General features: G+C 45.4%; 1 protein-coding gene across 1 annotated transcript; it reads left to right on the top strand.

The window, feature by feature from the left end:
- The first annotated feature begins 506 nt into the window (after window positions 1-506).
- LOC104512776 (cell division cycle-associated protein 2-like) lies at window positions 507-12,094 on the top strand. Its single transcript, XM_010155885.1, has 14 exons — window positions 507-1,014; window positions 1,228-1,358; window positions 2,011-2,164; window positions 2,942-3,132; window positions 4,077-4,146; window positions 5,480-5,727; window positions 6,092-6,179; window positions 6,661-6,881; window positions 7,334-7,412; window positions 7,891-7,940; window positions 9,197-9,337; window positions 10,077-10,245; window positions 10,721-10,935; window positions 11,276-12,094. The coding sequence occupies exons 1-14, from the start codon at window positions 507-509 to the stop codon at window positions 12,092-12,094; spliced, it is 3,084 nt and encodes a 1,027-aa protein (XP_010154187.1).
- The last annotated feature ends 3,252 nt before the right edge of the window (window positions 12,095-15,346 follow it).

Raw genomic sequence — 15,346 nt, 5'->3', positions numbered from 1 at the left:
TTGAGCGAAGTTTCAGTCTGACGTTGCTGAATTTGAAATCCGAGAAACTGAGGGCGGCAAACGTGTCCCCAGTTCTCCAGCCGGTACTGGGCCGCGGATGCTCCTCACAACGCGCCGCAGAAGGGTCGCAGGGCGGTTGTGCTTCGCGTGTTCTGCGGGAACGTGGCGAGGAGTCGAAGCGCAGCCTCGTGTGCCCTTACCCGTGAGACCCCTCAGCTGCATCGCTGCGTGTTTCTCTGTAGTGCTGGCCTTTTGTGCCCTTTCTGTGTAGCTCTGTGGAGATCACGGCTTTCCCTTTCCACCACGCTGTTAAACACCTCGTTCCAGGAAAAACCTAGCTTTGCTAGAAGTTTGGGAACTGCAGGAAACCCTTGCTCATACCCAATACCTATTAAAGTCTCTTTTTCTTTTCGATAGGTATCTGTTATTACAGGAGAGCAAAGGCTTGACTAAATATTTCTGCAAATAAGTTGCTAACAATGTGTAGACTGCCTAAGAATATATAAATGCTCCCCTGGAAGTTAAAAAACCCAAGAGTTAGGTGCACTGAGGAGAAGGAAGAGGCCTCTGTCCCTGATCTATTGAGACACCAGAAGATTTGCAAAGTGGCTAAATCCAGGGCCATGAAGGCATCCAAGAAGGAGAATTTAAGTGATGGAAACCAGGCAAAATGGCAGAAACGCACCCTGAAATACACCAAAGACCTCCAGAAGGAATCCTACCACAGCAAGGAGGATGTTGTGAGCTGTCAGTTGGCCAAGTGCTTTTTTGATACCCTAAAAGGGGAAGTGGTTGGTGAACCGGCCCTGCCTTTGAACAGCAAGGAAAACTTGTCAGAAAGAACCCCTGTTTCTCTGGGGGGTGAGTGCTGCGTGACACCTGGTGGGGGCACAGCGGAAGAGAAATCCGATTGTGGAATATCGGAGAAACAGAGGAACAAACCTGTTGACTTTGCAACTGTAGCGATTGCTGAACTTGGGATTACTCAAGGAAGTTTTACTAAACAGTGTCTAGGTAAGGCTGGAGTAACTAGTGACTTGTCCCTTCTCGGGGACATCTGGACATCATCGATACCAACCCCTTACCAAAAGCAGCTAACTTTGGCTGTCTTCATAAATAGCATAAATCCCTCTTAAAAGGAAAAAAAAGATCATTCCAAAGTTTTAGGTATTCTTAACAAAAACCGCCCTTATTTTTTCTCCCTCTCTCCTCCTGTTGCCATTTCAGGGAAATCTCCAGCTTCATTGAAATACAGACGAAGATCAGCAATTGGGGTACGGGGGTCACCAGAAAATAACACCCTTATTCAATACCTTGCCCAGCAGAGGAGCAACAGGCAAAAAGAAGCTTTTAAAGAGGTGAGAGTCTTTCTCAGCTATCTAATGGGGTTTAGTTCCCCCAGGAATCGACACAGGCTGGCAGGAAGAGAAGGCGAGTCTCGGGAGGAAGCCAGGAAGGAATAACCATGGCCTCAGTTCTGTTGACTTCCCTTGGAGACTTGACTCTAGAATAAGGGCATGGAAGAGGTTTTTGCCGAGTCCGGAGTCTTTTCTCAGTGTCCAGCTTGCTCATATATTTTAACTTGTTTACCCTAACTGTCACTTTCCTGCATTTTCCATGCTTAATTTTTGACCGATTGAAGTGTTGAGGGTTCGCAGTGCAGTAAATGCTGGCAGAAGTGGCTTGTCTTTTAATCAGACCTGCTCTTAACTCAAACGAGTGTAGGCTGTCAGAAGAGAAATTCTGGATATGCTCGAGAGGGACAGATGACACGAGGCAGTAAAACTTAACGGGACTGTATCAAGAAATCTGGTTTAGCCTATTTTTGCCATACAACTAAAATTGCAGCCAGATTAAATACAGGACTTAAGGTCCCTTCCAACCCAAACCATTCTATGATTTGCTGCTTTTCCAAGCTGGTTTTATGCTGAAGTACAAAGACGAAATGATAACATCCGTGTCGTCTCGGGGAGAAAAGTAAGAAGTCTGATGAGGTTGATTTTGGTTTAGCAGGTTAGTCCTTTTAAACGTGAAAACGTCCGGCCGTTGAGGGACAAGATAGATGCCTTTCACAAGTCTCTCAAATCCGTACAAGAAGCTGACGCGGGGACCGGCTTCTCTTGCCTGCTGCGGGTGGATGGCGCTTCCCAGGAAGGAGGCTGTTGTAAGTGATTGCATTTCTGGGTAGTGGTTTCTCTTGAACATCAGGCCTTCCTTTAGGCCAAAAATACAAAATACAAACACTGAATATGAGACAAACAGCCTTTCTGTATAAGGATCCGCACAGGGTGGGGGGCGTTTGGTTTGAGGCGGTTTTGTTCGTTTACACCTCTCCTAGTGCATCCTGAGTAGTGGTTTCTCGGAATAACCCCGGAAGAGAAGACTGGTATTTGTAGTGACTGTTTCTTAGTTTTACTTTCTAGATCTGTACCCTTTAGTTTACTTTTCACGAAGCATTAACGTTTCCACCCTTTTTCCGTGAAACTGAGAATGGTTTTCATGTCAGCTGCTTTAGCTGTTGTAGCTGTTCTCTCTTGGTCATGATGTGCAGCCTTTTGTTTGGTAACTTCCAAGAGCAGTGACTTCGGAAACCCCGTTACCGCCGTGTTAGCAGCCTTGTTTCGAAGTGAAAGTAGTCAGTGCTGCAGAAGCGGGTCAGGGCGGTGCTGCGGTCGCTGAGGAGCCGGTGGTGTAAAACCAACAGCAACGCTTCGCTTCCCTGCTATTGGTGGTCTTAACGTTTGTATGAAGAGAATGACTGGCTTTGTGCTGAGGGTTTGCTAACGAGGTTTTCAAAGTAGAACTGGAAAATGCATGTGCTTGCTTGTTTCTGACTAGCCGTTTACCTGGCTTTTTGAATCTTTTGGTGAATAAACACAAGGACGTTCATTGAAGGATCCCGCTGCTTTGTGGTTTGTTGTTGTGTGTTGGATTGCTGCAGCTCAGAACAAGGTACCTTTCACAGAAGAGCGGAGCTTGGGTCAGTGGAGTGAAAAGTTCATGTCCGACAACAGCGAGGCTGATTCAAGACGCAGTTGGACCAGCAGCAGCAAGTCTGATACCAGAACCTGCAGCATCCTGTCCTTGTGCCAAGACGTGACTCTCGCCGAACCTCCTGCTGCTCTTTCTAAGGTACGTCCCTTAGTGTGGGCAAAGAACAGGGAGGAAGCAAAGAGCGCAGCCCATCTCCCTTGTGAGAGTTTTACATCTCGTTACAACAAGTCGAGTGAGCGAAATCCAGCATGGACACTGATCCGTTTGGAGTGACGGCGGATGTAGCCGAACCCCAGGCTCTGCTGAGATGGCGCTCCCGTTTCCTTTCCATGTTGATGTTCAGTGAGGATGCTGTCAGCCCTTCTAGTCAGTAAGGTTGTACTATTTCCTGATAAAAAGCCTATTTATTCTGTTAATGAAATTTAAATAAGGCTTCATTCTTTTGAATCTGCAGCTGTAGCTACGTAGGATGTCACATTCACAGATCTGGCAAATACAGCTTTTTTCTGATGTCAAAACCAACTTTATTGATCATGGGGACAACTACGAATGCAGTTTGTAATCCTCACCTTAGATCTGTTTGGTGGTTAGTTGATATTCCATGCAAGGAAACAAAGGATGTGCATGTATCCAGGTGGCGAAGTTAATTTGTCTTCTCTATAAATATCTGTAATCATCCTTTATTAGTGTGTAGTCTACACCAACAGTGAAGGCAGGGTCTGTTTGGTGAGGTGTGTCCTGCTGCTGGAGCTAGCAGCGTCTGAGCTGCAGAACAGCTGTGATGCTGAACAGTTGGGTCAGGTTAGGAAGGAACTTCCTAAAAGAAGGATGAAAATATCCAGGGTTTTCAGTCCATCTCTTTCTTTTCTGATGTCTAATCCTTTGGAGTGTTTAGCCTTGGTGTTTTGGGAAAATGAATTCAACTAAAGGTAGTGGATGGTTGAGAAAACTCTGAAATCCTTGTCTGTGGGATTAAAAAACTCTGTAGTTCATGGGTTTTAAAGGCAACATTTGCAAGTATTTTTTTCTTTATTGTGTGTGTGTATATAAATATATATATGATCTTGTAACTTTTTCTCTAGGAATGGGTTTATGAGCAACACAGTCCAATTGAGTCATTGGAGTCTGTTCTAATTACAGAAACAGGCCATGGTAAGAGGATTCATCACTGCTATAACCTTTCTTACATTCTGATTAGGAAGTAAGAACACTTAGAGTGCTTGTAAGGGCACGTTTCCCAGGCAGCCATCCCATGCCTATCTCATTCCCTGCTGATAGTGCAGTAGGAACTTGATAAAACCGACATCAGGGCTGATGGGGGAAGCGCAGCGAGGAAGTTCTGCGAATACCGACCCGCTCCAGCGCTGCTGCAGGGGGCTGAAGCCCCAGTTAAACAGGAGCAAGAGCTCGTTCAGCGCAGCGTCGCGTTCAGCTTGGCTTTGCTTCAGCACAGTTCATAGGAAGGAAACAGCTTTTATGAGAGGAGCTGAAATGCTTGGAAGGCGAGGTGGGGCCTGTTGGGTGATGTGAGAAACGCCCTCAGGCCCGTGACTCGGGCAGGGATCTCGGGGAAGCAGCATTTTATTCGTGATTGCAGTGGCGGGCATCCCCCCCGCAGGAGAGAGGAAGAGCCCTTCGTAGTGATGGAGTACACATGTATCCTAATTCCTGACACCTTCAGCCCCCTTCCCTGTTTGCTCAGTGGCTGAGAACTCCAGGTTCACAGCCCAACCGACGCGTGTCTCTATGCTTTTGTACTACTTTGACTTCTTTAAGGAGGATGCGTGACCGTTCCTCTTGTGACCCTTTAGCATGTCTTTGGTGTGTCTTACTCTGCAATTCTTTATCTTGCTGCCAACCTTTTATTTCTTGTGTTTTCGTTCTGCGGAGGTGGGGATATTTAATTTTTTTTTTTGACCTCGCCAACCAGCCCCTGCTCAGGATGGGTAAGAAGAACAGCTCATGCAAACATGTGATAAAACTGAGTCCTTTCTAGGACTGGAATTTTCCATCTGCAGAACCACAAGGAAGCTAGCTCTTACAGTTAGCAGCGTGATTCTGATGGAAAAAGCAAGGGAATAATTGTTTAGTTTTCCTTAATTTTGCTAGTCAGGCTGGTTTTAGAGAAAAGTCTAGTTGGGAAGCTCATGCCTGTGAAGGGGAGAGGGATGTTAAGGTGCCGAGTCCCTCTCTGTACATTACAGAATCCTTCCTCCCACTCCCAAATTGACAGGGATGAGAGAAATCCTTAGGCAGAATGTCTTTGCCTCCATGCAATGCTCCCTTTACCTTCTGTATATTTTGTACCTGTCTCCAAGCAGGAAATGTGAAGGTGGCACAACAGTAACAGACTCAAACAAGTGGATTTTGCAGTGTCGAAGCACAGGCTACGGAGATGTGTGCTTTTACCCTTCATGTTGCTAACACTAAACTTCTCACTTGTACTTCAGCCTTTCACTGTCACGTCTGTCTCCTCGCTCTAAAGGTTTCCGTTCTGCTCACATCCCTGAAGATGGTAGGCGTAATGTCACGCCGGATCTCAGCAGGAGGAGGGCGAGTTTTGCAGAAGAATGGCAGCTGGACGCGGTTGAGGAGAGCAACGCACCCGTCGTGCCCCCTGGCACGCCACAGCCAACAGGAGCCGTTTCGTGGGATGAATGGACCGGGAGCAGCTCTCATCTGCGGTCCATATTGAAGAAAACGCCGACCAAGCAACTAAAGGGTAGCACGGAGGTTGGTTAACTGGCCCGTGTGGCCGTGCTAGCACTGAGATGAGCTGCTGCAGTCGGTGTGGAACTACCTGAATTGAATCGTAGTTAAAAATACTTTCTGGCTAATAGAAGTCAGTTCTGAAATGTAATGCTGTTGATGGGTATTGATTGGCTGTTTGGTCATGTTGGAAGCTTTGAAGCTTTCATGTTGGGAGAAGACCATGTGCTGTGGAGTTTATTCACTTTGAAAGCAAGTAGGTGTTTTAAACAGGACTGACTGCTGAATGCTGCTTACCAAAAAAGGTATTTTCACTTTTGATCTGAACAAGGACGTTATTTTAATTAAATGGTATTGAATAGACGTTTGTATCACTTAAATCTGCTAGGATTACCCGAGTGATGCAGTTGACAGAGAGGAAGGTGACTCTCTCGCAGTCTCCAGTTGTGCAGAATTCCTTGAACCATCGCAAACAGGTCAGATTCCCCTTCTGCTTTTTAAATAGGTGCAGCGTTCTGTGGGAGCAGAAGGCTTTGCCCCCCGGTAAATCTGAAGGGTGATACGCCTTAGCCACTGCTGAAGTAGCTCGTGTGTTGCGTCCTACTGCCTGAAGTGGGAAATAATGTCTGTTAAAAAAAAACCCATACCAGAAGTTCTCAGAGCCCCCAGTACCAGAACAGACTCACCTGCTTTTCAGGCTTTACACTTGTCAGCTGGAACTCGGGGGGCACCTAGTCATTTCCCCTATTTTCTTCATTAATTCCTGATACTGTCACAAAGATTTATTGAGAATTCTGGTTGGATCCCCAGGACAGGTAAAGGTGGTGTTTTGTGTGTGGGTGGGGGATGTGATTTTTAAGAGAATGTAAAGACCCATGAAATGACCTTGGAAAGTCTCTGCTCTATGAAAGTTGTGTTTTAAAGTCACTAACCCCCCTATGTATTTTATTACCGTAGAGGAGACTGAAAGACCTAGCCCTGAAATGTCAAAGAAGAAAAAAGTTACTTTTGGAGGAGCTCTGAGCCCAGAAATATTTGACGAAACTTTACCTGCAAACACTCCGTTGCGCAGGGGCGCGACACCGCTCCGTCAGCTGGGGTTACAAAGCAGTAGCCCCTCGGTGAGGTCCAGTCCCACCAAAGAACCGTTATCCCAGCCCAACTTTGATTGCAGTGATGTAAGTTGTTGGTGTGGGGGTTTTTTAACTATAAAAACAGCCTCTTGGTGTCTGTAAATGTTCATTTTTTGTGATTGGTTTGTTTTGGTTGGTTGGGTTTTTTTCCCCAGTCTGCTTGATTTTGAAGAGAAATTGGTAAAATTTTACAATCCAGTCTGCTTGGAGCTTTAGAATGACATTGAGAACTTTTGCTTTATGAATTCTAAATACCAGTTTGGCCTGTAGAGCTGTGCATAAAGCTGAGTACTGGTAGCACATGAAATGTTTTTGCCTTGGCTTATTCATATACTTCTGATACTGTGTTTTTGCCATATATAGCAAATGAGCTGCTGCGTGCTTGAAGCACAAACCCACTGAAATGGCCTGGCCATTCCAGACAGGGTCGGGCGAGGTGGCTTTCAGTATGTGCCTGGTATCGTGTGTTGCCAAACGCTCTACCTTTTGGTTTACAGGAAAGTATTGAGCCTCCTCCAGAGTTAGTGGAGGATCCTCTTGCTGCGGAAGACCTCTTACCTGTTGAAAATGCAGAAGGTAACCTCAGCTTCTGTTTCTGTCATTTAGATAGTGCATCTTTCTGTATCTGAAAACTGAGAGATGACCCAGGGTGGGTTGGTTGTTTTTATATAGGAGATAAAGGTAAAGTGGCTGACTTTACCTTGTTAGACTTAAGCTTACTATCTTGATTCTGATATCGGCGTTTTTGATGTTTTTAAAATAGCAAGCAAGACAACAACAAATATGAAAGGGGGTTGTGCGTGTGTGTGTATCTCTGTGAAAGCACTAATTATTTTGTTACTGAATCCTCACAAGTTTTGTTTTCCTCTGTTTTGTAAAGCAAGCTGATGTCTTGCCATGTTTGACAGTCCTCAAGGCTAAGTTACCCATTATTTAAGACTAAGACTAAACACACTGCATCATGTTAGAAATTATGTGGATAACTTCCTGAAAATGCGATTAACTTTTTGTATTGAGACTGAATCAGTATTCTTATCTTCTTTGTACATAACAGCAGAAGCTGACAAATCTGATACGATAAAAACTCGGTCTGCTAAAAGGAAGGTAAGGTTCCTCAGTGATGATTTTTGTTTCAGTTTGGAAATGGAGGCGAATGGAAACAGAGTTTCTGTCTAATTTTTCTATTTGGCTTTTCTTTGAGATGTGAGATAGAGGCTAATAAAGGCAAGTTTATTCTGGAACAGGTGATGACTTTCAGTGTCACTGAAAAAGTGGTTGTGATCCAAGTCCACTGCTAAGATACTCAGTCTTGTTGACATCTTCTGCCAGCCATAAGGCAGACAGGATATCGTACGTTTGTCTCTTCTGGTTGCTGGAATTTAAAGATGCATGAAATTTATTGTGCAACGATTTCTGTAAGAAGTGCTTCTGGACATCTGTGTTCACAGCGTGGTTGGGGTTGGAAGGGGCCTCTAGAGACAATCTAGTCCAACGCCCCTGCCAGAGCAGGATGTCCCAGAGTAGAGCACACAGGAACAAGTCCAGGGGCTTTGGAAAGTCTCCAGGGAAGGAGACTCTCCCCCTCTCTGGGCAGCCTGTTCAGGGCTCTGTCACCCTCACAGGGAAGAAGGGTTTCCTCATGGTCACGCTGAACCTTCTGTTTCCAGTTTATGGCCACTGCCCCTTGTCCTGTCACTGGGCACCACTGAGAAGAGCCTGGCCCCATCCTCCTGACACCCTCCCTTTAGATATGGATAAGCATTGATAAGATCCCCCCTCAGCCTCCTTTTCTCCAGATGAACTTACCCAGCTCTCCCAGCCTTTCCTCATGTGGAAGGTGCTCCAGGCCCTTCACCATCGCAGTGGCCCTGCGCTGGACCCTCTCCAGCAGCTCCTTGTCCTTGTTGAGCTGAGGAGCCCAGAACTGGACACAGCACTCCAGGGGAGGCCTCACCAGCGCAGAGCAGAGGGGGAGGATAACTTCCCTCGCCCTGCTGGCCACGCTCCTCTTAATGCACCCCAGGATGCCACTGGCCTTGTACAGCTGTAGTGTGTGCATTGGAGAAGAAATACAAAAAAAGTCACCCGTCTTCTCTGAAAGAAATGGCCGAAGATGAAAATGTACTTATTTTCTCGTTAGCATGTCCCTGCGGTACAAGTAGGACTGTATTGGTCTGTGTGAGGAGAGCAGCTCTGGAAATAGTTGTTTCTAATTGTGAGTGTCCAGCTCTTGTGACTGTGTATGAAATGAGAGATGAACTGTGCCATGATTCTTGTGGTTGTGGGGCGTTTTTAAAAACGAGTGTGCAGGGGCATGTGCACACGCATCCCAACAACTTAAAATTCATGTTCCTCAACAGTGTAGCACCACTGCAGAGGGGACTGATTTTAGCAACTCAAGAGCCACAAATACTAAGAATACTAAAAGTACTAAAAATCCAAGAAAGAACGAGATTCAAAGACAGAAGAATATCACCACGTCTGCCACCAAGAAGACTCAAGTAAGTGAGAGCCCACTGCCTTTGGTGAATGCTGCCCTTGCTTCTCTGTCTGAAGGTCTCTTCTTTCATGGGTTTTGTGATTATTTCATGGATTTTGTGATTATCTGTAGTAAAGATTTTCTAGAGGGTGTTTATGTTTCTTATGTTTCCCGTTGCTGCCAGTATTCTTTGTGCCTACTTGTTTTCCTACCCTTACTGCCACACCTCCCTCCCTTACTGCTTGTAAAGGCTGACTAGCAGGGCTTAAATACCTGCAGGGCAAAAATGGTACTTGAGGGGGGTGAAGGGCAGGGGGTGTCACTTCTCAGGGACAGAAAAAGGCTTCATGAGTTGTTCTCTTACCAAGTGTAAGCAGTAGTAGTTCTTTGAACATGCAGTTATATGCTCGTTAAGTAAAGGTGTGAGACTTCCAACAAATCCTTGCTTTCATGTTTCGGGAGGGGTGGCACATGTTCCTTTTCACATTAAGCGTGAATGGTCTGTACTTTTGAACTGAAAGACCTATTTCTTTGAGTTCTAGGTTTGGTTAAATGAAACAAATCAGATGTTTGAGAAGTTCTCCTTTGCTTTGAGTTTTTAGGTTAATTTGTAGTTGGCAGAGTGGGGGGAACCTTCATTTTAGGGGAAACTTTTGTTACCCATCAAAATGCAGAAATGGTACCACTTATTTGTTGGAAAAATATTCTGCAGGATAATTACAGTTTCGCTGGGCTCTATTCAGTCTTCTCAATCTTTTCAGAAAGTAAAGCATACAAGCTATGGGAAAAGAAGAAAGAAAAAGGTAAAAAAATCCCTATATGGGGAAAGGGAGATTGCTTCTAAGAAACCTCTTCTCAGCCCTATCCCTGAAAGTCCAGAGGTTTTCTCTTCAACTCCGAATGAACCAAAGGCAAATGCACTTCTTTTAGGTAACGTGGGTTTTAGTTTTGTTTTGCCTTGCTTCTAACTTTATTTCACCAGTTATGTAAAACCCCTGTTGAGGGTCACCTTGAGTTCCCTGCATAGGTAGGGCGCCAAGATGCATTTTTCATTTTTAATTGCTTCTGTAGTAGTAGAGTCCAGAGGATCTAATGGATTAATGATCTCCAACTGGATAAATGTTATGCTCATTGGACTCCAGGGTAAAGCTGACAAAAAAGAAAAGCCTTTGTACTTTAACTGGATACTGGTATTTCCATAGTCTTCAAATCCAGTGAGTTGGGCAGGACAAGTTCTGTGATGTGCAGTAGCTTTCTGGGGTTTTTACACTAGTTACCTGGAATGGTTCTTTAGAAGGTTCATTTTAGCTAAGTGAAATACTATAAAGCTTTTGTTGTAATATTAAAAAAAGATTCTGTACCTTCCCCAGTAGAGTCAAGTAGCCATGTGTTTGTTCTAAATCAGAGGATGTATTTTTAGGTGATGCCAAATCTGGGAATGCTTGCCAGGATGTCCAACAGAGGGCAGTGGTTGAAGGGCGGAGAGGGACGAACACGTGTGCAGTTCGGGCGCATTCAGGCTGTGAGGACGTGGAGGTTGGAGAAGCCAGCAGCTCCAGTGATGCTGGGTGTCGGGTGCCCTGTGGCCATCTGCAGTCTGTTTCTGGCAGTGATCATGAGGTAACTTATGATATGGTTAAGGATGCTGCTAGAAAATAAGTCAGAATTGTGCTGGATGATGTTGGATTGACATTCTTTGGTCAGTTAAAGTCAGCTGTCTGAACTGTGCCCCCACCACCACACCACCCACTGCTTGTAGTGAGAAAGCTGGGAACACAGGTGCCGTATCAGAAACTGAAAAGTCCATGAGTTGGTGCCAGCACTCCTTAGGACCAACTAAAAACCCCTTATCAGCCTCTTCTCAGGGCAAATCCAAACCAGCCTCACACCAGTCACTGTGAAGAGTTAACTCTGTCCTGACTAAAGGCAGCACACCTATATTGAATTTATTTTTTTCCAGTTTTCAGACAACGTGCCAGATGCAAAGCGTGGTTTTGATACACCTGACTGTTCCCAACAAGGTGGAGAGACCACGTGTGTAGAAGAGGCACAAGAACATGGTTCCTTGGCAGAAAATGAGAAACTGCAAGATCTCCTGAACAAGGGAGAGCAGCTAACCAGGCTGGAATTTCTGGAACAGCAGGACACTGATGTACATGAGGGTGCCCAAAGAACTGGGTGTCCACACAAAGATTTTGTAAGAGGCAGTTCACCCAGGACAAGGAGTAGTAGTGCCATCTATTTTCCTCCTGTTGAAAGATTGGAAATGACAGGAAACGATCTTCCAGTTTCTTATTTTAATGTGGAAGAAATCTTGTCTGTCACTCCGGTAAAGAATGACTCCTTGGAGCCTTTTAGAAGAAAGAGGGGTGACAGTGGAGAGAGAAGGGTGAGGCGCAGCATGAGATTACATAAAGATGCCGAAAGAGAAGGACTTGCTTGGATTCAAGTACCCGATGAGATTCAGAAGGCCCCTCCCCTGCTCGCTCCTGCTTGCAGAAGCAGGAGAACAATCGGCGCATCCATCCTTAGAGAATCCGAGAGAGAACAAAACCTTGTCCAGCCCTCAGCAGCGGGGAGGGAGAGCAATGACTCCAGTCTTGCCGATGGGCCTTGCGAAAGGTGGAGGAGGAAAAGCGTGTGTGCATCCGTGCCTCGAGACAGCAGAACTTGGTCTCGAACACAGAAAAGGAGCATAACAAGTTCTGGCTACAGGAAGGACAGAAGTGACCAAAAACACTATGAAGAAGAGGAAATACCTCTTGAAAATAACATTTAGCGAGGTTTCAGCTAACTCTGATTTTCTAAAGTGAAGGTCAGTATTAGATTCTTATGTTCTCTCTTAAGTGCTGTTCTCTCCTGCTCTACATTTTCTTAGTTATTATTTCCTTATTCATTTTCTGGATAACTTAGAACTGAATTTCCTTGCCTTGATGCCTAAAATGCTTGAAGATCATAACTGCATGGAAGACCTGGCTTGGCTCAGGGCACCGGTCTGGTAGACAGTCGTGGCGGGTAATCAAGAGGATAAACTCTTCTCCCACAATGGACTGGATCTGACATTGCCTCTTTCTTGCAGTCTGCGTTCTGCTGGTGTGTTTTCGTACTTCAGTGCTGTCTACAGAGCAATAGTAATAAACACCGCTGATAATCCAAAAAACTCGACAAATGACTGGTTTGTCTCTGCAGCACCAAGTGCAGTCAGTTCAAGAAGGCAAAGACTAATTTGTTTCTCAGCTGAAGGAATGCTCCAAGGGCTAGGGAATTTGGTGCACGATACAGCAGTAAGACAGCACACGAAATTTAAATCATGTTTACGCGTGCATTTGTACGCCTGTTACCAGTGTCTGGGATGTCCATGTGTTAGGTGCTTGCAGTTGTACCTGCACGGGAGTGTGGAATTTTTGCCCTTGAAACTCAATCTTTACGGTCCCTTCCAACCTATGATATTTTGCTGATAGGGGCTCTTTCTTTTGAAAGAACAAGCTTCAAGCTCAAGATTTTGTTATATTTTTGAATTTAAATTGAAGTAGATAAAAGATGAATTTGTCTTCAGCAGTTTGACCATGATGTAAATATGGCCTTTCAGCTGGAATCGCTTGAAGTGTTGATGCTTCCCATGTGCTTGTTCATTCCTTATGAATTACTTTTGAAATCCACATGAATTTTCTTCCAGATTTCAAAAATATCCTAAAAAAACTCCTTGAGATTCTCTGCAAATAAAATGCCTCTGGCTTGAAGGGGAGGAGTGGAAGGCGAGGAAGCTGTTACCATCTTCTGGAAAGACTTTGCTCTACCTTCTGGGCACGAGCAGGGTAGAGTTCCTATGAGTACGACTGAATTTGGTGTTAGAGAGTTAATGAATTCTGCTTCTCTGGGGTGAAGGTTGGTCGTTTAAAAAAAAAAAAAAGCTTTTAAATCTTTATTGTCTATAGCATTAATGGGGAAAAAATGAAATTGGGGAAGGGAAGCGTTCATCATCCAGTAAAGCTGTACTGCATCCCTGGACCTTTCCAGGCTTCCCTGCACGTGCCGAATGCAGCGTGGGTTGCTCGGTAGTTGACCTGTCGTCTCGCTGTTTTCATTTCTCGTGTTTGAACGACGTAATAAAAAGCGATGAGTGTGGGTGTTCCGCTTACACACATGCTGTTGCTTTCCTTTGTCTTACTGCTCTGTTTCTGCCCCGCTGCAATGCCTGTGCCAGCTTGAGAGAAATGGCTTTCTGCGGAAAACCATCTCTTCCGTGACCTTGTTTTTAACATGACTGATGTGGAATAAAATACTCTCTTCTTGGCTGCTTTTATGAAGCTTTAAAAGCAAAAGAACAGTTTCATTTTTATGTTTTACTTTTCTCTGCAGCCATCAGTTTTTGCCAAGACAAGAACTCCTGAGGCAGCTTGAAAGCAACTTCCCTACTCAGTGCTGTTCATCTCGTGCTGCTTTAGAAATGTTCCTAAAGTTATCGAAACAGTTTCCTTGATGCTTTGTTTTGGGGTTTGCTTTTGTGTCTCTACGAACCTTTCCAGTCAGTGGGTTGGGGCTGGGCTAGCACGCCGGCTCACCAGGAGAGGGCAGGCTGACACGAGGCTTGGTGGCCGTAGCGGACTGTGACAACGCTACCATAATGTAGAGTCTTTGAAGAGATACCAGCTGAGGTTAAAATTTAAAGCTCCCTGAGATAAAAACTAACAATAGCTGCTGCTTCTAATATTTAAAGAAAAAAAGAAATCGATGCAGCAACTGAAGGACGCACTGACATTAATCTGGAAAGGGGAAAGTCTCGTGGGCAGTACACGGATGCGACTGGAAATCGCGCTGCGTCCCAAAGCCCGGCAGAGCACTGTAGCTGCAGCGGAGATGTTAGGGTGCACCGAACAGCTTTTAGCTCAAATCCAGCAGGAGTGAAGCCTCTGGAGACTGAGGGTGTTGGATGCTGAACACCAGACTTGTATGGTCAGGTCAAGGAGAGTTGCCCAGGAAGAGGCAATAAACTACTATGTGTGTACCAGAGACTTAATCTGAAATGCTGCTGTAGTGTGGGTTTTGTTCCTGCTGCCCTGTGCATCTGTCACAGCAGCACTAGAAGAGAATTCTCCCTTGAGGTTTCTTGAGTGGATAGGCCAAGTGCACTCACTCCAGCTGGGATGTGTAAGTGAAATCAGAAGGGGAAGGAGGAGACAACAAAGCTTGGCGTTCCCTCTGGCACAGCCTAGTTTGAAAGGGTTGTTAGGAGTTGTATCTAGATGTTTTCCTGAGGGCAAGGTTGAACCTACAGAGAAATAAAGAGGTTCCAGTTAACGAGGTTTTAATCTGGAGAGGACTTGAGAGATGTCTTCAGTTATGGAGAAGGTTGTTGAGGGATGAGGGTAACGATCTGCTCTCCACATCTGCACTGAACCGATGAGAAAAATGTCTTGGTTAAACATCAAGGAGAAGGTAGAGATAGTTGAGCACGGGAATATGTTGCCTTGGGAAGTGTTGGAATCTCCATCACACAAGGCTTTTAAGAACAGATTAAACAAGTATCTGTCATGAATGACATAGGATCCTTCTTAGGGGTAAGGATGGGGCCTGGATGGCCTCTTGAGGTCTCTCCTGGCTGTGTTTTTTGATTGCTGGAGATTGGTGTCCCAAGGGGTGATTTGGGACTTGCCTAAGACATAAGAGCTGAGACAGAATGTGTCACGGAGTAGGGAGCTGGGGAGTTGCGAACACTCTGGGCTGTTTAGCCTGGGAAGGACCTGGGGGTTTGGGGGAGAGCTGTTCACAAGGCTTGCAAAATGGTCTTGGGACTCTGACCATTCAGATCTCAAGTGAGCTGCCGCCCGCCCTTGGAAGAGGATCTCTGTAGACGCCTGAAATGACGTAGCCTACAACATGGCAGCCATGCAGGAACGTGCACAGATTTGCAGATTGTTTTCCTAAAATTGAGTTAATGTTAACCCTTGAATGACCAGCAATGTTTCCATCCACAGAAGAACTTTCTGAAGTGCTCTCTCATCTTCACGGCCACGCAGGGGTGTGGGAATTA

Source organism: Eurypyga helias, unplaced genomic scaffold, assembly GCF_000690775.1.
Source record: "Eurypyga helias isolate BGI_N326 unplaced genomic scaffold, ASM69077v1 scaffold710, whole genome shotgun sequence".
Classification (NCBI taxonomy): Eukaryota; Metazoa; Chordata; class Aves; order Eurypygiformes; family Eurypygidae; genus Eurypyga; species Eurypyga helias.
This window is presented reverse-complemented; position numbering and strand designations above follow the sequence as displayed.

Coding starts and splice junctions, on each gene's coding strand:
- LOC104512776 (XM_010155885.1), top strand. CDS start 507: ATGCTCCCCTGGAAGTTAAAAAACCCAAGAGTTAGGTGCACTGAGGAG. Junction 4,147..5,479: donor AATTACAGAAACAGGCCATG/GTAAGAGGATTC, acceptor CTCGCTCTAAAG/GTTTCCGTTCTGCTCACATC. Junction 10,936..11,275: donor TTTCTGGCAGTGATCATGAG/GTAACTTATGAT, acceptor ATTTTTTTCCAG/TTTTCAGACAACGTGCCAGA.